The 23,324-nt window shown below is 39.4% G+C and overlaps 2 protein-coding genes across 10 annotated transcripts in view; one reads left to right on the top strand and one right to left on the bottom strand.

The window, feature by feature from the left end:
- Window positions 1-4,325: 4,325 nt before the first annotated feature.
- On the bottom strand, window positions 4,326-12,456 carry LOC128531566 (transmembrane O-methyltransferase homolog). Of its 6 annotated transcripts, none has more exons than XM_053505508.1 (7): window positions 12,356-12,448; window positions 7,623-7,774; window positions 6,966-7,034; window positions 6,620-6,890; window positions 6,330-6,526; window positions 5,780-5,937; window positions 4,326-4,735 (listed from the first exon to the last, which is right to left on the bottom strand). In XM_053505508.1, the coding sequence occupies exons 4-7, from the start codon at window positions 6,867-6,869 to the stop codon at window positions 4,603-4,605; spliced, it is 738 nt and encodes a 245-aa protein (XP_053361483.1). In that variant the 5' UTR covers window positions 6,870-6,890; window positions 6,966-7,034; window positions 7,623-7,774; window positions 12,356-12,448; the 3' UTR covers window positions 4,326-4,602. The 6 variants fall into 6 exon arrangements, with proteins under 6 accessions (XP_053361483.1, XP_053361476.1, XP_053361482.1 ...); XM_053505501.1 differs by having other exon boundaries at window positions 6,620-6,882; XM_053505507.1 differs by having other exon boundaries at window positions 6,620-6,879.
- A 3,619-nt stretch (window positions 12,457-16,075) lies between these two features.
- limch1b (LIM and calponin homology domains 1b) overlaps window positions 16,076-23,324 on the top strand; it is a 114,018-nt gene continuing 106,769 nt past the window's right edge. For all 4 annotated transcript variants that reach the window (XM_053505461.1, XM_053505460.1, XM_053505463.1 and 1 more), the window contains exon 1: window positions 16,076-16,339. In XM_053505461.1, the coding sequence (XP_053361436.1) occupies window positions 16,235-16,339 (105 nt within the window). In that variant the 5' untranslated portion in view covers window positions 16,076-16,234. The remainder of the gene's footprint in view (window positions 16,340-23,324) is intronic.

Here is a 23,324-nt window from a genome sequence, read left to right as displayed (position 1 = left end):
GCAGGAGGGGCCAGCTTCCCGTTCGTCCCCGGACCAGCGATCATGTTTTTCAGTGACCTTGACCCATGGTGACAGATCCTATGCCACTTATGCTCTAGTGGACTCCGGGGCGGACCAGAACTTAATTTCCTCCTCCATTGTCTCAGAGTTTCGAATTCCTCTCTCACCCCTACACCAACCTTCTACTGTTCAGGCCCTTGATGGTAGTAGTCTAACTCCCATTACTCATTGCACCGTCCCCATTACCCTACAGTTCTCAGGCAATCACGTTGAAACCATTACATTTCTAATCATTCAGAACGCTCATGCACCCATTGTGCTGGGGCTCCCTTGGCTAAGGTTACATAACCCCCACATTGATTGGATAAGAAGGAGCATCCTTGATTGGAGCCCCACCTGTCTCTCCTCATGTTTACACTCAGCTCTCACGAGCCGGACCACGCCTTCATCACGAGAGGAGATCCCCGATTTAACCAAGGTCCCGCCTGAGTATCACGACCTGCAACAAGTGTTCAGCAAATCACGGGCCGTATCCTTACCACCTCACCGCCCCTATGACTGTGCGATTGACCTCCTTCCCGGCATCGCCCCACCCAAGGGGCGACTCTACTCCCTTTCTCGGCCAGAAAGAGAGGCCATGGAACAGTACATTAATGAATCGCTTACAGCAGGGATTATCCGCCCATCATCCTCACCGGCGGGGGCGGGATTCTTCTTCGTTGAAAAGAAGGACAAGTCCACCTGAACGGAACTATGGCATTGGGGATCGTGAACTTTTGGCGGTCAAACTGGCCCTCGAGGAGTGGAGACATTGGTTGGAGGGAGCAAAACACCCCTTCCTGGTCTGGACCGACCATCGGAACCTTGAATATTTAAAGACAGCGAAGAGACTGAATTCACGCCAGGCACGATGGTCGCTGTTCTTCTCCCGCTTTCAGTTTACGTTGTCGTATCGCCCGGGTTCCAAGAACGTCAAGCCCGATGCCCTCTCCCGACAGTTTTCCACTCCCCAGGACATGACTATGCCGGAGACAATCATTCCCCCTCATTGCCTCGTGGCAGCGACCCGACTTAAGGTGGAGCACCTCGTCCAACATACCCTTGAACGAGAACCAGGCCCAAGCACTGTTCCCCCCAACAAACTCTTTGTTCCCATTTCTGTGCGCCCCCAGGTCTTGGACTGGGCCCATAGTTCCAGATTGGCGAGCCACCCCGGGGTGACACGCACCCTTTTCCTCCTACACCAACGCTTCTGGTGGCCCACCATCAGGGAAGACGTCAAGAGCTTTGTTGCATCCTGCGACAGCTGTTCCAGGAATAAGAGTTCTAACCGACCACCTGAGGGTCTACTTAGACCGCTCCCCGTTCCCCACCGCCCCTGGTCCCACATATCCATTGATTTTGTCACGGGACTACCACCGTCACAGAATAACACCTGCATCCTAACTATCGTGGATCGTTTTTCTAAGGCAGCTCATTTTATTCCACTACCCAAGCTTCCGTCCGCCAAAGAAACGGCTGAACTCCTGGTTAACCACGTCTTTCGACTCCACGGACTCCCCATCGACATTGTCTCTGACAGGGGCCCCCAGTTCTCCGCCCGATTCTGGAAGGCTTTTTGCAACCTCATTGGTGCCACCCCCAGTCTCTCATCCGGTTTTCACCCCCAAACTAATGGCCAAACAGAACGGATGAACCAGGAACTAGAGAAATCGCTAAGGTGCATATCCTCCCGGGACCCATCCTCCTGGAGCCGCTTCCTCCCCTGGGTGGAGTATGCCCACAACACACTCCCTACTTCCTCCACAGGCATGTCCCCTTTTCACTGCTGTCTGGGTTATCAACCACCCCTCTTTCCGGCCCAAGAAGAGGAGGTAGCTGTCCCATCAGCACTAACATTCATCCGTCGCTGCAAAAAGACATGGCAACGTGCCCGCAATCAGCTGCTACGCACTGTAAGCATGTTCCAGCGTCAGGCTAATCGTCACAGGTCGTCAGCACCCCGGTATCGCATCGGTCAAAGGGTCATGCTGTCCACACGTGATCTTCCCCTCAAGACCACTTCAAGAAAGCTCTCTCCAAGGTTTGTCGGCCCCTTCACAATCAACCGCATTATTAACCCATGCTCTGTCCGACTCTCTCTACCCCTCTCCATGCGTCGAATTAACCCCACCTTCCATGTGTCCCAGATTCGCCGCCTGGTCCCTTGCCCGCTATCCACACCCCCCCAGCCTCCCCCACCCCCCCGACTAATTGATGGGGGCGAAGCCTTTACGGTCCGCAGGCTTCTCAAGTCTCGCCGCCGCGGACGTGGCCTCCAGTACTTGGTAGACTGGGAGGGTTACGGCCCCGAAGAAAGAAGCTGGGTACCCGCTAGATTCATTCTAGATTGTTCTCTAACCACCAATTTCCACAGACTACACCCAGATGCACCCGCAAGAACGCCTGGAGGCGTTCATAGGGGGGAGGGTACTGTCACGACACGTCAAGCCACAGCCCCGTCATGATCACCTGAGAACTTCCATTCCATTCCTCCAACCACCTCTTATCTCTTACCGCCTCACTCTCCGCTCTCCACACACCTGTTCACTATCAGTCATCACCCATCATACCTATTTAAACCATGCCATGACACCACCATGTCGCCAGATTATTGTGTGCCTTTTGATAGCCCAATTCTCCAGCGTTAATTCTATGTCTTGACTACCTGCTACCGACCACGCTTTGTCTTTTTCTCGACCCCGTCCTTGTCTCACGTTTGGATTCCACGCTCACAGACTTTTGTTATCGACCTTTGGATTTTCTACAACGACTACGAATTTGGATCACGGACTTTCTCTTGTCTCTCTGGCTCTGAACCTCGCTCGCCTTCGACCACGAATAAGCTTCTGAAACCCGCCACCAACCTGTGCGACATTTCCATCCTCGCGCCGGCTTTCCACGTCTCTGCAACACTGCGCGAGTCGCGCTGCACACACAACTTCCCCGCCGGCTCTTTGCACTTCCGCATTCCTGCTCAGGACACACAAGGCGCGCTCGCCGACTCGCGGCGCTTCAGCATTCTTCCCAGGCCTGCGTCGCACACGGAGCTCTCACGCGCGCTTCCGCATTCCACCGCGACTCTCCGCTCACGCCACAGCACGGGGCTTAACCCGCGCCTACTCCTTAATCAACTCGGCCGGCTCAGTCTGCCCCACACAAGCGCTATCACGACATATCTGTCACTCGGAATCACCGGCCTAATTCTGCACTTGGATCCATCACGCCCTCTAGCGCCCCTTGACATTAAAGGACATTTTCAGCCGAGACGATGCCGAAAAGCGGCTCATGACATCCTGAATGACACCATATTCAGTGACATCAGCATCCGGAGCTTTTTAAGAGGTCCTAGCGTGCTCGAAAAGCACACATGTGGTGTGGTGCATCCGGGTGGCGATGACTGTTTGGAGATCTTAACATGCTCCAAAAGCGATCGCAAATGCATGGGCCCACTCATTGTTGCTTGCAACTATATTTGTGTGAATATTAGTAATAGTCAGTCTATAATATTAGTCTCCCTAAAAAGTAGTTTTCGTATGGCCACGCAGCTACAGTATTTTGTCCCAATGCTTTCAGTTCTCATCACATTGTAGTTGTGTATACAGTATATATCAGTTTCTTAACCCAAAAGTTATTTTTAATATCTTTTGCAATAATAGTTAAATACTGTATTTTTTTTAAAAAAAGCAATGAACTCAATTTATTAAATTAAAAATTATTTAATAATGTACTTTAAAATAAATTAACAAGATAACAAGAGAGTTTAAGAACATGTATTGCATATCTTTTACAAAAGGAATTATGTTTAAAACAAACAGATACGCACGCACTCACGCACACACATAACAGCTACAGATAGACACTCTACCTTCCCCATATCCAACGCCTTCGTGTGCTTATTCCCTTCAGTGTGGGCAGGCGGAATCGGGACCAGCGCTCTCTAGCTGCAGGGACTGGAGCTGTTTGCCTACATTGGACATTTCCTATCCCCTGTACCCTAATCGTTGCAATGTTTATGTCTTGTGTTAACATGTTTTTATGTGCTTGTTGCTGAGGTATTTTTGTACCCCTGATCTCACACTGCCCTTTTCGAAGGACAGTCTGGGAGGGGATTTTTTACCCTCGTTATCCTAATGTATTTTATTCCTTATTTTCTATGATGGCGCCCTAGTGGCTGACGTCGCGACTCTGTGGTCGCAAAATATTTTCGCTGCATATTGTACTTGTATGATTGTGGTGACAGAAAATAAATCCTTAAATCCTTAAATCCTTAAATCCTTAAACAGAATTCATTCATTTAAACTCACAATATTACCCACTTAACATAATATACTGTACTTTATATGAACATATGTAACTCAATGAAGTCTTTCATACACAATAAAATTCTGTGTTGATTTACCACTTTTGGAGCTTATTTAAATGTAACTGGACCTAAATAAATACTGTAAAGTGTTAATTACACATTCTGAGTGTTAATTAATCCCTGGGGATTTTACTGTGTAAATGTTGAACTAATAAAAAATTTCAAACCTAAAATCATGGCCTGTATAATGTCTCTTCTCAGTCTGTATGACAGTGGATCTCCAGCATGTCTTTAACCTGCTTACACACAGTGTACTTCTGTGGCGTGGAGGTGAGGTACTCCAGCAAGACCTGCGCTCCAGATTCCATAACTCTGTTTAACACCAGGAAACTAGCAAAAGAAAAGCAATGTTCTGAAAATGTACATTTATTAACTTATGAATCACATTCCAGTGCATATTGCCTGCAAGTTGATAGCAAATGTCTTGTGTTGCAAAACCTAGTGCATGAATTAGAATGTGGTATATCATGCATTAGCATTACAATTAAGTAATATCACAAGTGAGGAAGTGCTGTTGTGCCTAATATCAGCACGGCCATGGTGCATCATAGGTATGTGGACACAGCCTCGAGTATGATATTGCTTTTATACAACAGTTTCACAAACACCATTTATCAACACATCATTTTTTGCTCATGTAGCCAGATATTTTGCTCCACCAACAACCGCGACTGACCTGACTAAATACCTGTAACTGATAGAACTAATGAAGTTAGTTGTTAGTGACTGACAGTTATGGTAATAAACAGGGGTAAAAATAGTTTTCAATTTATACCAGTCCTATGTAGCCAAAAGGTGTTGGACAGTCCTGTAAATCTTGTAAGTTTTTTTTATATTCATATAAATTTACAAGATTTACAGGACAGTCCAAAATGTTGATTAAAATAACAAAATTAATTAGATAGTTTTGTTAATTTATATTAATACTAGTTAGTTTTGTTAATTTATGTTGTTAATCTATGTTGGATGTAGCACCTTGTTCATGGAGGAACGTTGTTTCGCTTTACTGTGTTGTTGTTGGTCTTTTGGCTGCTTCCGGCAAGGGGTCGCCACAGCGGAATACCCAGACCGCACTACATAGTACTGTGTACTAAACTGTGTATGGTTGAAAGGACAATGAAAGCTTACCTAATTACCTCTTACTTACTTACTATAATGTTATTAGATGTGATTTTTTTGGTAAAATGCATCTGTGACGGTTTTTAAATGAGCATTAACTGCTCCATGATGCGGAGTGATACATGTACAGTAGTTAAACGCCCCTGAGCTGTTACATCTATTATTCCTATTTGTACCTTTCACCCAAACAGATCACTCTGTCAGAACTAACTGTTGTACTGCTGAACTCTCACTAGCTTAGTTTCAGTAACTGACCTGTGTTTAGAGAGCAGATTCTGTCTTTGAAGGGCAAGGAAATCTTGAAGGTACTGCTCAGGCTCATGATCCATAACCACCAGGTCTAAACGGTCCTCACCGAGGTAGGACGCTAAGCTGGAAATGGCTTCAGCCGAGGAGCAAGGTAGCACCTGGAACTAAGATAAATTGACCAATGTTAATTGTGATGTTGAGTGTGCGAGTTGATTTAAAGAGTAATCTGTTCATTGTATGGTTTTTGGAGCTTAATATGTAAAGACCTAAAGAATATGTGATAATTTAAAATAATAAGTCCTTTCTAATACATTTATTATGCAAAAGATTACTTTTATTCATGGCATAATAAAATGGATGTGCGGTAAACTAAAGATGAATTTGCAGGTGCTGTCATACTTTCAAATATTTTTAAAAATCCATCTTAAGACATTTATTACCATGTGAGCTGATTTAAATGGCAAAAATAAATCTTATGTAAATGGTGATGTGGATTTACTTAAGAAAGGAATAATAAGAGGATTTTAAAGCATTTTTTTATGTTAAAAAACACCACCTGTGAATTTTTGAAACCTGCAACAAGTAGGATCTCCTCGCCTTTCTCAGCAGTGAGTGGGTCCACCTCAACCGTAAGCAGCTTGCCGGATGTTGGAAGCAGACGCAGTATTCGGACGGAGGTGTAGCCACAGTGCATACCCAACTCCAGCACCCTCAGAGGAGCCTTACATCGTACCACCTCATCCAGGAACACACCTAACCAAAGAAACACACGTTAAGAAAAAAAAAAAAACAGTAACAACAGTTAGAGTGTTGTGTAAAATGTACACAAGTGAGTCCATCTGTAACCTTTTTCTGGTCCAATGCTGAAAGAAGCCTGAGTTTTTATATAAAGGTCAAATGTAGCCAGCACACTTTCAGCCTGACCGTGGGTACACTCAGAGAAGATGTAGGCATGTATGTGTCTGACACATACTCTCCCAGGGAGGACCTTCAGCACTCTCTCACACACACAACGATAAAGGGCCCGCAGCGGTGAGTGGCAAAGTGTGATGACCAGAGGAAGCAGAGGTAGAGAAAGCAGAAGCAGTGACACCATGATTTTGGACCTTCTAGAAAACTAAGAAGCAGTTATCACAAACCATGAAACTATTACAGAATCCTTACAGAACATAAAGATACAGTATATTATTACCTCACTGACTGATATAAAAGTTGATGGCGATGCCTACTGTTATACTCATTGAGGAATGCCTGTGATACTCTGTGACACACACACACACACACATACACACACAGAATTTCTGTTTCATGTATATATATAGCCTATTAAAAAGCGTTAACTGCAAATATAGGGCACATCATGCTTAACTTTATTTACAGAAATCAACAAAACATTCACCACTGACTTTCATTACTACAGCATAGTACACGTTACTGAAAGAAATAAAGGTTTTAAAAAAAGTACAACATACCACATACTACATAGTTAATAATAAACAAAAATTTTCATTTAAAGTTTTTTTTTTTATTATTTATTTAACTTATTAATAAATAAATAAAGTATTTGCCACTAAATCAAAACTTACCATACAAAAAAAAAAAAAAAAACAAGGGAAGGACAACATAATGTGCGAGTCAGTGGCTATATACAGTATACAGTTGCATGTGTGTGTTTGTGCAATATAGTTTGGTAGAGACAAAAGCTTGGGTTGCCAGGTTCGATCTGTTACTTGTATGTCACCTGTTTTTGACCTTTTCATTTGTTTGGCTTAAATGGAGGAAAAACACCAAAAGCACATGACTTCTTCTTAACAAACCAAAAAAAAAAAAAAAAAGCAAGGATACTTACCGCTAGAGGACAGTCAAATTTGGGAATGCCAGTCAGCTTATTCTGCATGTCTTTGGACTGTGGGAGGAAACCCACCAAGCATGAGGAAAACCCAACAAGGACGGGAAAAACTCCATGCACACAGCCCTCTAGGCGAGAATCGAACCCAGAACCTGGTAAGGCGACAGTGCCAAATCACTACACCACCGTGCCGCCTAAGTACAATAACCACTGAAGAAATTGGTTTTAACCCAGATGCTATTTTTAAGTCATTGTAGTCATAGGTCTGACTTTAATATTTGATTTTTTTTTTTATGTCTTTGAATTAAAATCATTTTATATTAGAAGAGTCTCTCTAAGAACCATGAGTGTTGTGTGGTATGATTATCCTTAATTCATTTAGGCTCCAGGATTCTTATTTTCTTATTTCTTATTATCTGCTATAAGGGAATACGCTTGATAAAGTACTTTATAATAATATAAAATAATTTTTGCCTCAATTTAATTTAATTATAATAAAACCAGTGACTGGAAACTGCTGGTCTTACTTTTTTGCTTTTGGTCATGCTGGCCCCTCTCTTTTTAAAACAAATTTTAGAAATAAATATCCAAAATATTTTCTGAGATTACCATATAATGTCACAAAGGGATGAAGGGACAATGTCATGTACAGTATATGGGCATGCAGTCGTGTTGGAGTAGGTGTGTCCAATATTCATATTCCACCTGGACTGGTCCTCTTCTCTCTTTTTGATTTTCCCCAATAAATTTCTTTTGCAGTTTTTATTTTATTTATTTTCTTACAGTATCCTCTTTAATTAAAACTAATGACACGTTTAAAAATATGTTCCACAACACATTGTCGATTTATCCGCATTGGTTGCCATAGAAATGACTGTGGAGGACACCCTTCTCTGCTCTTCTTATAACAGTCTTTTATCTCTGGCAGTGACATAGTTTGAAGTGGATAGTATGAAATCCTTTGTATGTGGTTCAAATCTAATGAGCAAAAAAGTGTGTTTTTTCACTCTTTAGACAACATGAAAGCAACCTGATTGCAAACTGCTTCCAATATACTGTACATATGTCAAAAATCATATTTGGGCTGGCAGAAACCCCAGCTTTGGCCTAAACATGAAGCTGAGGGTTATCTCAGAGCTGCAACTGATAAACTAGACTTTGAAAGACATTATATTGATGTTTCACGAACCTAAATCCCTGGCCAAAAGTTTTGAGAATGACAAATGTTAATTTTTATAAAGTCTTTTGCTTTAGTGTTTTTAGACCTTTTTTCCGATGTTACTATGTGATCTGACTGTCCACACTGTTTTGAATTTGAAAGTAATCAGATTGGATTTGGCAGTCCAAATACAACACATTGTCGATTTATTTGCGTTGGTTGCTGTGGTAATGACTATTAAAGACACTGTGCTGGTCCCAAGCCCGTCAGGTAGGCCATCCAACGTAAAACCTGTGCCAAGTTGTTGTGCGGATCGAAGGGTCTACTGGTGGCGACCCCTCGACGGGAGCACCCGAAAGACTACAACAACATTACTATGGTATATTTACGCCCAGCAATGTATATTTAAGTATAAAGGCTTTAATTGAAAACTAGCGTTAGTACCCATTGTTTACAGTAAAAGAGTTTGTAGAAATACAGTACTGTAGTTAAATGCTATAAATAGTACATGTATTAAGCTAAAAAAAACAAGCTGATCAGCTTTAATGTTATTAATTACAGTATATTGTGGCGTGGGCGGGGTTTCGATTAGGAACCATCATGCTTTGCGGGAGGGGTTGTTTTGTGTTCACCCTATTGGGGAAAGGTGTTTGGGTTAGTGGCTTCGGCCAGGTTTTTGGGAGTGTTGAATACTCCCAGCAATTTGCATTGGGCAGCAAGGAAAGTCACTAAAACGCCACAATATTATTTCATGCTGAAGTCCATGTTCATGTCTACCTGTCTTTCTGGACGAAAGAACTTATTAATACAAAGAAATAAAATTTTTGTAAGGTTGAAAATCGCCTTCTTTAGGCTAAGTTGTACTTGTCAGCCAAATACACTCCCTGTTCGGTAATCGGAGAGTAAACAGAGATGTGAAATCCAAAAAGTAGATCATATAAAGATAAAGTTTTGTTGTGAAACGACTTAAAATGTGCATTCTACAGAGAATAATATACTAAATAGAAATTATATACAGTACCTGATCTAAAATGTTGCATGAACGACCACCAACAATCCCTTTACAACCAGGAAGTACATGAAATTATTCTTTTACCGACGCCAGGTACTGTAAGGCAATGTTGTTCAAAAGTGAACCTAAGAGTCTATTCGGAAGCTAGAACTAATAACAGTAAGTGCCCTAACCCATAGTCACAAAGAAGAAATCGCGTATAGCGTTCATACCCGAGACGAAAACGATGGGAAAATGTGCAATGGATTTCTTGTTTAATTGAAAGAAAAAAAAGATTATGCATAAACTTCAGCTGTAGTAGACCTGTGTAAGTGGCATCTGCCAATATCCCTTAATGACTGACTGTACTTGCAGTTTTCTACGTTTTCACACGAGTTCATGCAGTTTGTACGCGGTCCCTGAGCCGCACATACTGTACTGTAGCGCGGCTCCGCTTTTAACAGGATTATGCGCCTCCCCGACCTAAAAATGTCGAAACATGACAGGTTCCCTTTAAAGCACATTGAAGGCAAAAAAAGTGAGCATACCACGAGACCCAATATTCGTTTTAAACCTTCGTGTTGCGTGTAGAGGGGCAGCAAACGCTGAATATGCAATGAATATCGAACGGAAAACGAACTTTACCCCAGTAGAGGAAGTCAGGTGGACAGCAAAAAATCGGGCGTGCTCTCCCTTTACCATTATAACACCCCACATGCCTGTAATGGACAATTTAACAGATGACAACGCAATGCAGAAAATAGCATCTGTTCAGAGTTGTTCTTGGAATGGAATGTACAGAAACATATGGAACTGGTCAGATGGGATAGAAACATTAAACCTCCTATGGCTTCCTGGACAGCCTACAAATGCTTATCTGTTCGAGTACTGTGCTGTGATTGATAATGGAATGTTCCATAAAACAAAATGTGATGAGCTCCACAATTTCTTCTGTCAGATGTTTTTGTGTTTTTAAAAGTCAAAATGCACTTTGTAGTAAGATGTGTGCGTGTGTGTGTGTAAAATTATTTCCACAGCAGTCTATTTCTACAAAAATTTGCAGTAAGAAAAGTTATATACACCACAGCCCATTTTGGTAAACTTGAATTTTAAACCTGATTTGTAAAACTGTCATTCGGTATGGCTACTTTTCCCCCCACATATGCTCCTTTTTTCGAATTGGCTGTCTCTGTTTTTGTTTTAGGTCAACCAGTGCAAACAATGCAAATTATGAAACTGGGTAATGTCTGACATGAGATTTTTTTTATCCTAATATTCTAAGTTTGCAATTTTAGAGCTGGTGACTCATGCAGTTTCTTCCAAATCTGACATGTTACATATCAAAAACATTTGTAGCACAATACAATAACTTTCATTACTATTCCTGTAGCCTGTTATATACATTTCCCTTACAAAAAATAATTGCAACATTAAGATTACAACATATTTATTTTATTTAAAAAATCTGTAGTAAATCAGTAGGATGTGCAGCTTTCTAATAAAGGACGAGGCATTGCTGGGCGTCTGTGAGCTCACGCAAGCAGAAGGAGTGGATAGTGCTGTCCTCTGAGTGCGTGAGCGAGCAGTCTGAAAAGATGTGGTCGGCTGGCATCATGTGATTGGGAGGAAACACATGATAGGACAAAGTACTGTAACTGTAAATTGTTAAACTGTACACTGTTAAACATTGTTTCAATTTTAAAGAAAATTGTCTTTGACTGGTACACACTGTTGCATGCAGTCCCTATTATGGATCAGCATATTCTTTAAGGCCTCTCCTGACCCTCAGCTCTTAAATACTGTCTGTATGGCTAGTTGGTTGTCCTTGTCGTACTGAATTTCCTCAGTGACACTTTTCTCATCCATTGTTCCCTTGGTGGCCTCACAGTAGTTATGAAGCTCGAAACAGACTTATATAACAATGGGAAGGTCATTTAGATTAATGTCCATCAGTTTCAATTACTGTTCTTACTTCAACCAAGGACAGACTAAATACTGTTCTTGAAGAGTATGTCCTCCATTTTCATAGTCCTTTATTAGGTAGGGAAGTAAAGGGTATGCTGGGTCCCCAATAAGAAAAACTGTAATGGCTTCCATGTGTTCTACAATTAGTTTGTCAAATACTGTAGGTCTCATTTTTTAAATAGGTGTTCAGCAAAGAGTTCCCCAAAATGCGAGCATCTGGCCATCTAATTTTGACATCAATAAATGAATATAGCTTGTCTGGTAAGAGAAAATCTCCCTTTTTTGTTTAAGTAATCCATGGAAGCACCGATACCTTGAGATTTGCAATGTGCTTGGTGAAACACAGCTACAATTTCCTCTACTTAGACTCAGTAACAAGTAATTGAATATACACAGCGCCTAAGTGGACTTTATAGCTTTACATACTCGGGCCTACTATTTTAGAAACCACCTGTTTTTTATAATCCAAAGGCATTTGCTGTTTTACGTAATCTCTCCTCGTCTGCTTAGTAGTGCAGCATGCATGCAACATTTTTGTCAATACTGACAGGTGATTTTCAGAGGTGAGAAACACAGATCCATATGTGTATTCGAATCAAAATTTTCAGAATCACTTACTAAACGAATCCGAGTCTCACGAGTCCTTTGAGTCACTTGAGTCAGTAAGAATTCTGAGTGCAGTTTTCTATGGTCCCTCCACTAGAGGGCACTCACCGAATCCTTGGACTCATGAATCACACACACACCGACACAAAAACAGACACACTTGATGAAACAGCCAGGACGTATAGTACATGTATAGTATTTTGAGTGTACATGTATAATATACTCTTTTGTTTCTGACTATAAAAATATGAATGACTAAAAATCAAGATTTAATGCAAAATGTTTATTTTAAGGACAAATGCACATAGAATTAAGTTTAGACAACAACAAATATAACAAAATGTAAAAAGTGCAAATCACTTTGCCTGTAGGAAAATAAATAAAAATATTACCTGAGATAAAGCACCACACACGTAATATTCCCAGGGCAGATATGATGCATACATGTGATAAGTTAATACATGTGAGAAGTTAAACTGTTGCAGTTGTTGTTGTGTCATTGTGATGCAGATTCTCCTTGCTTCTGCCACGGTCCCTCCATTAGTGGCACTTAACAAATTTTTAGGATCCACCAAATCCTTGGACACATGGAGTCCCTCGTATCAGGCTGTTTCACTACAGTATGTGCTGCAAGTCCACCGTATCCACTAAATCCCACTGTTCAGATGAATCAGTACCCACAATTTTAAGTCTCTTATGTTTTTTACCATGCAGGAAAGTTTTTTAACAACTCAGTTGACCACTCCTTTCTACATTTACTAGCTAACAACCACTTAGAACAACTGAATGGTGTAATTTTCATGTTGTATTTATCTATGTCGCTATTAGCAAGAAGATACTTGTTCTATATCTTAGATACTTGTTCTAAAATATTCATGAATCCTGAGTCATATAAAGGATCACACACACACACACACACACACACACACACACTTTTCACTCTTTTTCATCAAGGCTCCTTCTTACACCCCCTTCCTACCTGACCACCATGGGCTCTAGAGCCTTTAGCCGTACTGCTCCTCGTCTTTGGAATTCTCTCCCTGAAAAAATCTCTAACATAAACCATTGCACAAAATATCTTCATAAACAAAGCAGGCGTCAAATCATTGACACTGTTAATCAATCACAGACTATGGAGGCAAATCAAGGCGACCTTACAAGCCAAAACTTCAGTTTCCCTGAGAATAGAGTTATGGAAAATCTTCATGCGGGAAGGAGCATAAGCTCCGTTTTTAACAACCTTAAACTGCGTTTGTATGTGAATGAAAGACCAAAATGCAGAAAAAAATCTCGTTTTTTTAAAAATACTCAGCTGTGTGTGGAAATGGTCTGAGTTGCCAAGCCCATCTGTTGGTCGTACATCACCTGTTTTTGACCACTTCTTTTGTTTGGCCTAAATGCAGGAGAAAACACTAAAAGCACATGACTGTTTCTTAACGAACCAAGGAAGTGCTAATGTGCGGGTTTACATGGCAACCTTTATTACAGTGCAGAACAAATCATTAAGGTGTATTGTGGACAAGGAGAAGGCGGCAAAGACATGCAAAGAGAGGTGTCGACACTTACCACTAGAGGGCGGTCAAATTCAATTATTACTTAATTACAAACTTGGTCTTTTTGGAGTAAAAATGTAAATTTTACCTTTGAGGTCTTAAAAACTTTCAGTATAATAACCACTGGAAGAAATTTTGTATTTGTCCTTACTTAAAAATTAGTTTATGTTAGAATATAGTCTCTCAAGAACCCTGACTACTGTGTGGCATGATTATTACCTTCACTTTAATTGGGCTCTAAAATTACTATATTTTATCTGCTGTAAAGAAATACGCATGATATAGTAATATTTAATAATATACCAAGAGTTTTATGTTAGTGGAAACTGCTGGACTTACTGGGCTTATGCTTTTGGTCATTCTGTGCCATTTCCTCATCGGGTTTTTAAGCTACAAAGTTTAGAAATAAGTATATCAAAAACAGAAAGGTCTTGTCTGTACATTGGTCAGAACTCTTTTCTAATGATATCCTTACGTTTTATACTTTGGAGGACCCAAAACAGCGCATTAATGGTGCATCTCAATAAATTAGAATATCACTTAAACGTTGATTTATTTCATCAATTAAATTGAATTAAATTAAACTGATTTCAAAAATTTCATTACACACAGACATATAAAAGTGTTTATTTCTTTTATTTTTTAATGATTATTGCATACAGCTAATGAAAACTCATCATTCAGTCTCTCAGAAAATTAATATATTATTTAAGACCAATAAACAATGTATATATATATATATATATATATATATATATATATATATATATAAACACAGAAATGTTGGACTACTGAAAATTAACATAACATGTACAGCACTCAATATTTGGTCGAGGCTTGCTAAGAATAAATTAGTGAGGCATGGCATGGAGGGGATCAGTTTGTTGCGCTGCTGAGGTGTTATGGAAGCCCAAGTTGCACTGATTCAGCTCTTCTGTGTTGTTGGGTCTGGTCTCTCACATCTTCCTCTTCACAATACCCCACAGATACTCTATTGGATTTGGTTCGTTTGAGTTTGCTGGCCAATCAAGCACAGAGATACCATGGTCCTTAAACCAGTTGTTAGTACTTTTTGGCAGTGTGGGCAGGCGCCAAGTGCTGCTGGAAAATTAAATCAGCATCTCCATAAAGCTGGTAAGCAGGGGGAAGCATAAAGCGCTCTAAAACTTCCTGGTAGACGGCTGCGTTGACCTTGGACCTAATGAAACGCAGTGGACCAACACCAGCAGATGACATGGCACCCCAAACCACCACTGGCTGCACAAACTTTACACTGGACCTTAAGCAGTTTGAATCCTATGCCTCTACTCTCTTCTCCAGGGACATTGATTTCAAAATGAAATGCAACATTTATTTTCATTTGAAAAGAGAACTTAGGGCAACTGAGCAACAGGCAAGTCCTTTATGTCCCTAGACCAAGTAAGATGCCTTAAACATCTCTGGTTCAAAAGTGGCTTAACACAAGGTCTTCCCCGTGATTGTGTAGTCTAAAATACGCATGATATAGACCATATAAAGGCTCAGGATACCTATTCACATGTTTAATTTAATTAGCTGATTTGAGTGTGAAGCCAATATTGAGTTTCCAATATTGAAATTAAACTTTTTCACAATATTCTAACCTTCTGAGATACAGAACTTTGGGTTTTTATTAGCTGTAAGCCATAATTATCAAAATTAAAAGAACATTTAAGATTTTAATTAACACTTAAAATATATTCGTATGTGTGTAAAGAATCTTTATAATGAGTTTAAATTTTTGAATAGATTTACTAAAATGAATCAACTTATCAATGGTCTAAGAGGAACTCAAGCAGAGAATCATTAGGGCACTAGAGAATGTTACGCAACATGTGCTACAGAATTTTAATAAATAAATATTTTATTTTATCTATATGAAGCAAATTGAATATAATAATTTACATTCACAAAGAATTAGCTTATGATTTTTTTTTTTTAAGGGATTGTTCGAGCAGCTCTCCCTGTTCAAACAGCTTTCAGAACTCATCCAGTGGGTGTGTGTGGAGCAGGGCGGGGCTACGGATATCTACGAGCCTGTGATTGGCTGTCTGAGGCGCTTCTCTGGTTCGGCTTAGCTCAGCAGTGCAGGCAGGTGGGCGGGGCTTAGTGAGAACGCTCATCTGCAAGTGCGGTGCAGGTTTGCGGCACGAGCGCAGGAACGAAGGGGGCGTCAACTCACGGGGCAATAAAACAAACAAACAAACAAACAAGCAAAACAACTTTAATTTCACCTAGCATTTGCGAGCAGAGCAGCCACGGTGTCGGATCTTTTGCTTCTTTAATTCACGTCTGAGTTGAACGCTGACTCGCACACTAAATGGCCAGCCCTGGTTCGGATGCTAGACGGCAGCTCCATCCGCAACATCCACACAGCGAGGCCGCCGCCGAACCGGCCGTGCGAGAGGCCCGGAAATGGATAGAGGTACATGCTGTTTAAGTTTGCGACGTCAGTGGAAGCTGCCTTGTTTCAGGTTATCCCTGTAATGCTGCTTTCACTTAACGCCTGTGTGTGTGCGCGTGTCTGCGTTTGTTTACAGAGTTAATGTTGGGTGTATCATTATTCCCAAATTACAGTTATGTGAATTATAGCGAGATATACTATTCATCTGTTGAAAAAAAAAAAACCACAAGTCATCATAACCCGTTCCTGGGATGAACACTGGAGCCAATCTGTAATGTGTGTGTGACACAGTTAGTTAATGAAAGTGTTTATTTATTTCTGTTTGATTGTTTATTTGTTTATCGTCACTAAGAAAAGCGGTGGTGTTTAAAGTAAAATGTGATACCAGGGAAGGTACAGCCAACTTTCAAGACACCGGCTGAGAGTTAATCAAACTGGTAGACCATATTGACCAGCTAATCATTTAGTGTGTGTGCTTTCTGTACTTCTTGCTACATCAATATATTGACTATATATAATCAATAATGTACACACACTATATGGCCATATGGATATGAACGAATAACTGTCACACCCATACGTAGCTTTTTTCCAAACCATGGCCACAAAAATTCAAGGCACATCTTTGCTCAATCTAAAATAACTGTATTCCATCAACATTAACATTACCACTTCCCATCACTGTGATAAAAAGGCCCAGACATGTTCCAGCATAACATCATGTTTTGCCAAGGTTGAAGTGGTAGATATTAAACGTTCTGCACAGAGATCTGACCTCAGCCTTACTTTGGGCTGAACCAGAAAGCTGACTGCACCCCAAGCCTCCTGACCCAACACGAGTGCTTCATCTCGTCAAGGCTCATGGCTTAATTAGCACAAATCCTCATATCAGCGATTCACATTTAGTTTAAAGCCCTCTCAGAACAGTGAAGGCTATCATAGCAAAGTATGTGTGTTTATATATGTTCCAGAAAGTCGAACTAAACCTGGCATGACATTCAAAAATAACATATGGATTCAATGGTCAGGTGTCCACATCCTTTTGGTCATAGATTGTAGCATGTAATTATTTTCACTGGCACTTATAAGCTGGCAAAGATGGGGTAGCAGTTTGATCAGCTCAGCCTTTTTCCAGTGAACTCTCATTTGTGAGATACTTTCCACATGGCTATTTATGCAGAAGACAGGTGGGATATTAATTGCCTGTTTAATAAATGTTGTAAAACGTTTGATCAACATTGTTAAAGATTTAAAACAAGACTGAATAATGGCCAAAAGGATAGGGAACTCAGCAAATATTCTAAGGCCTAAACCCATCTCCTTGATTCCTATTTGCCTAGCGCTGAACATAATAACTATAATTTAGATCCCTTGATGTTACTGTTTACCTTGTCATTTTACCATACTCATTTTGTCTGTCACGTATGCAATTTTATTTTTATATCCTTGCCAGGTCTTTTGCTCTCATTTTAATGTCAGGATTAAACCTTTTGCATTTTCAAAAGTTTTGGCTTATTGTTGCAAAGCCAGTGGCATGTGTATACGTTGTGTCTGGCTGCTGTGGTTTTGGCATGAACCTGGGATAATTTTTATGCTGTTGGGAGCAGTTGTATGCCTCTGTTTGTTTACTGTCTCTTCAATCATGCAAACATGTGTAAACAGATAATCTAATCTATGATCACAACTCACCATCTGAGCAAGTTATGCTTTTATGATAATCATTGTAGCATTCCTTATTGTGAGATTAAAAATAGTCATTCTGTTATTTACAGGCATCCAAAACTTTCACAGGATCTGTTTTTATGCCAACGCGTGTCACATGGCCCTTGGCATATCTATTACGCAATTAAGAAATTTTCCCTGGAGGAAAAAAAAAGCTTGAATTTTAACTGTTTTCTCTGGCACACTGGAAATAACTTCTGATGATGTTTAAGCAAGTCATCATGTTTTATTTATTAACACAAATAAAAATTGCATTTTTTATCCATTTATAGCAACATGTGATGTTGGTGAATGTCCATAAATGTCCAAGTTACTTCTTGTAATCACGTTGAAACAAATAGAGACTGGAGGGTCTTTTCCCTTACAGTACCCTCTGCTTTTTTTCTGTCTCTGGAAGTAAATACGTCCTGATAATGACAACACTGACTGTTACAAGGCACTGATACTGAAGTCTTCTTCCAAAAAAGCCTAATACCTTTACAAAATACTCAGATTATAGCAGAAAGATTGTGGCTTCATTTGGCATTACCATATACCACATTACTGAGGTTTTAATAGCCATAACTTGTTCAGGAGAACACATTCTGTATATAACATGTGTTATGAGCTGTAACCAAAAAAAAAAAAAAAAACCCATTGGCCAAATTACCATTTTAAGCATGGTTGTTTTTTGTTATTCTGAATTTCACAATTAGTGTATCCTTCTATTTAGGGTTGCAACAGTAAAATCAAGCAGAAAAGAATTATGTGTGTGTAAACTCGGATTCATCCTTCCATCTTCATAAAAATTAAATGGCTAATAATAATTATTAAGTCTGCACAGTGTCTCTCCTATTGTCAATCACATATAAGGTTGCTCACTATGTCTATGTATCCTTACTTATGATAATTTTTTCTACAGTATCTATTTATCTATCAATTTTTTTATTTTACTGTATAAGCTCCTGTTTTGTAATATCTTGTATTTTTATCCTGAGTATACTTTATACTCCTCTTTATTAAACAATTAACTTAAAACACCAAAACAGATAAAAAATTCTGCATTCATAGTGGCTTTGTGTGTTTCTGGGAATTAACTTATAAAAAGCCAGTAATGTTGTAAACTAATTTAAAAGTAGTGAGAGGGTTACTTTACACCGGGGTTCTTTAATCCCAATAGTGGAGGGCCAGGGTCCAGCACAGTTTGATGATTCTTCTGCTCAAACACTGCTGATTCAATTAATCTGATAATTACTGTACCAGGTTCAATGGGTGTTTTTAGGTGTTGGTGAAATACAAACTGTGCTGGACACTGACCCTCAGGGACTAGAGTTAAAGAACCCCACTTTGCAGTGTGAGTTGACTATTAGCAGGGCACTTGGTCCTCATACATACACTGCCTGGCCAAAGAAAAAGGTTGGCTTTTCAGAAGGGTCAATTATTGAGCTACATTAAGCAAAGAAAATAACTGAATAGCTGGCTTAAAAACTGGCTTAAGAGTCCTTCAACACATTATATTAAAACTTGGATAGTGCTTTCCTGTTAACTTTGTGGAAGAAGTCTCGTCTTTGTGGGAAAAAATCATGAATGGAGATCACTTAAGCACTTCATTAATATGCGTGGTAAAAATCGACAGTTAAAACCATAGACATGTTTAACAGTGAAAGCAAGAGCATTTTTATGCACGCACAATATAATGAAAACTTACAGAATTGGGACTAAACAGCTGTGTCGCCATAAGAAAGACTTAGTCCAGTCAGGAAAAAACAAGGATTCAATTTGCTATGAGGCATAAAAAAGGGAAGTTCATGAAGTGATGCACCCGTCATGCATAGTGGCCACTGTACAAGCCGCGAGAGGCAGTGATATGATCTGGGGTGGCTTCAGTTGGTCAAGCCTAGGCTCAGCAATGTTATGTAGCAATAAAATGAAGACAGCTAATGACCTAAATGTACTGAATGACCCTGTTATCACATCTGTGGAGGTTTTCTTCACTGACGGCACAGGACTCGAATTGTGAAAGAGTGTTTCTGGAAGCATAACCAGGCAAAAATTAACTGTCCACCACATTATGTATTGTATTCAAAGATAAATGTGATTGAATGAAATCTTCAGTGTGTGAATTTTTTGCCCTCAAGTGTTTTGAGATAAAATCAGGTATGAAAGCTAACTGTATCACTGATCTCATGATCATCAGAATTGCAGAAGGTCATTCTTGTCATTATCCCAAAAATATTAAAATATAATGTATAATGGTGCACTGGTAGAATCTGTTGTACTTTTTTCTTCTGTGTTTATTATCAGTTTAAATGATTTCAATGATTTAATAAAATATAAATAATAAAAAATACAGTAATTTAATTGACAGATATGCAAGCACAGTAAACAGTCTTGTGCAAAAGTTTAGGCACCCCTTGATAAATAACAGATTTGGGTGATTTTTTTATTTATTTTTATTGAAAAGCTTTTAACACAGTCTCTCCTGAAAATGGGAAAAAATGCACAATATTTTCAGCAAACATTGATGCATAGTTACTTATAATGTCATAAAATGAACAAAAATAAAACTGTGCAAAAGTTTGGGCGCTCTAAGAGTTCCTGAGTCTCAGACTGGTTTTACAAGGTTTTATACCTTAATCAGCTCATTAGATCTGATGCATGGTAACAGCTGTCATCAGTAAATGCCAATTTTAAAGCTTTATAAATACTTTGACTCTTCAAACCTTGTGCGCACACTTGCTGACACTCAACAACCATGGGTTTTTTAAGCAGCTGTGTAAGACTCGTTATTGATGCCCACAATGCAGGAGAAGGCTACAAGAAGATATCAAAGCGTTGTCAGCTAGTTTCCACAGTGAGAAATGTAATTAACAAATGGAAGTTCAGGGGAACTGTGGAGGTCAAGATAAAAAGAAAACTCTGAGGCAGAACTGCTCGTATGCTGGTCAGAAAGATAAATCAAAACCCCCATTCGACTGCAACAAAACCTAAAGGAAGATTTAGCAGACTCAGGAGTGGTGGTGCACCATTCTACAAGACCTTCATGGAAGTGTCAGCAGAAGAAAAGCTTACCTGCGTCCCCATCATAAAATCCAACATCAGAATTATGCAACAGAACATCTACAGAAGCCTGATGTGAAACATTGCATGGGTCAAGGGAAGAATGGATTTCACTAAATACCAGCAAATTCTGTAAGCAAACATCACATCATTTGTAAAAAAGCTGAAGCTGAAAAGAGGGTGGCTTCTACAACAGGGCAATGATCCTAAACATAGCTTGAAATCCACTATGGAATACTTCAAGAGACACAAGCTGAAGGTTTTGAAATGGCCATCACAGTCCCCTGATTTAAATGTCACTGGAAATTAGATCTTAAAAGAGCTGTGCATGCAAGATGATCAAATAATATTACAGAACTAGAAGCCTTTTGCCATGAAGAATTGGAAAAAAACCCAAGTACAAGAATTGAAAGACTTTTAGCTTTCTATAAAAAGCGTTTGCAAGCTGTGATATTTACCAGAGAAGGTGTTACTACTGTAAGTACTGATTATGTAGGGTGCCCAAACTTTTGCAGAGTGCCACAATAATACCCCTTCCATGTTGGTAGCACAACATGCATTCATTTATAGAAAAGCATATACTGTATAACCAGTGTTGAATAATATGCATGAGGACAAAACACGCTAACATTATACTCATAGTCTGTATTAATGAAATTTAAATAGCAACTTCATAATCATACATGATGATGGCTACTATTTTTTTGGCCTAGTTAATGAAACTTCAAAACATTGTCATGCAGACTAGAATTTTTTATTTACTCAAGGGGCTAGCTAAAGTATTCCTGCCATGTCCACACCTGGAGAAAAAAAAAACAGTACTGCCCATCTGGAAATTTTTGTGTTTGTCTAAAGTTAAGTCTGTTGAATTGAATGCCATAGTACAGGATTAGGTGTATATTATTATTTCTTTTAATAATTGTACCATGTGATGGATTCAAATATTTTCTTGCATACAAATAAAAAAATGTAGTAGTCCATTCAGGAGTGTGCTGTAAATCACAGAGCGGGGCCCTGAATTGAGAATTTAAACAACTCTCACAATTTAAACAATAGTGCGGTTTCAGTGGAAAATCTTACAGCGCCTTAGGATTAACTGTAGTTTACACATTCTTGACTTGACAGAACGTCCTGGACGTGTCTGTCTAAATCTCAGCCTTAACACTTAAGATGTGTTTATGATTTTTGACAAAACACTGGGTATTTATGTCTGACATCAGATTGATCTGTTATGAAACACCAGTGAGTGAACTGGTCCCAGTTTAATAGATTGCTTGACCCCTGCCAGTGATAAAAAAGCATTTGACACAAACATGCTGTGCTGCTATAAATACTGTCTAGGTATCTGCCAAATTAAAACATGTCCAGATGGCCTTTTTCACCTGGGTTCAATCCTTTTTGCCCTGAAGACTTTGTCCATGCATTCCAGCTCCAACATAGCATAATGACAGGTTGATTCTGTAAGATTTACATGATTTGTATAATGGCCTAAAATAATAAAATAGCTGGTTTGTAATACTATTAAATCCAGCAACTGTGTTGTATTCTTTTCATTACATTTTCCTTATATATGTAATCTAAATGTAGGAAATAACTTATAATTTACCAGAGGTCATCATTATCCTTAAAAGATGCTTTTTAAAGAGTTAGTGATTTTTTTTATTTATTTTTTTTTACATTTTTCTATGCGTACCATAGTTTAATAAGGAGAAAATCTGAACCTATGTAACATATGAGTCTGTGCTGAACATGGTGTGTAAAACTGACACTTTGACTGTGTCGGAATTTTTGTTAAGATGTTGCAAAAACATTTAAGTACAGTTACATTTAAATTAATGCATTTGGCAGACGCGCTTATTCAGAGCAGTTCACAAAAAGTGCTTTGAAGTTTCCATCTTTGGGTGGATACTTACACTGAGTTACTTACTAAGTGCCATCAGCCAAGCACTGTTGGGAAGGGGATTATTATGCTTTTTTAAAAAAAAAATATATAATTATGTGGGTGGGGATTAGTCCATAGTACTGAAAAAACAATACATCTTGAGTTGTTATTTTAAGATTGTCAACGACATATAAGGAAGTTCATTCCACCACCTAGGTGCGAGAACAGAAAAGAGTCTGGATAAATGTCTTTCTTGATCCCTGAGAGATGGTAGGACCAGGCAAGAAGTGTTATGTTTACATTTAAGTGTTAGGAGGCAAGTTATTAATATTAAATAAGATTATAAATAAAACTAATAAAAAC

This window comes from Clarias gariepinus, chromosome 10, assembly GCF_024256425.1.
Source record: "Clarias gariepinus isolate MV-2021 ecotype Netherlands chromosome 10, CGAR_prim_01v2, whole genome shotgun sequence".
Lineage (NCBI taxonomy): Eukaryota > Metazoa > Chordata > Actinopteri > Siluriformes > Clariidae > Clarias > Clarias gariepinus.
Note: the sequence above shows the minus strand (reverse complement) of the source record. Positions and strands in the feature narration are given on the sequence as shown.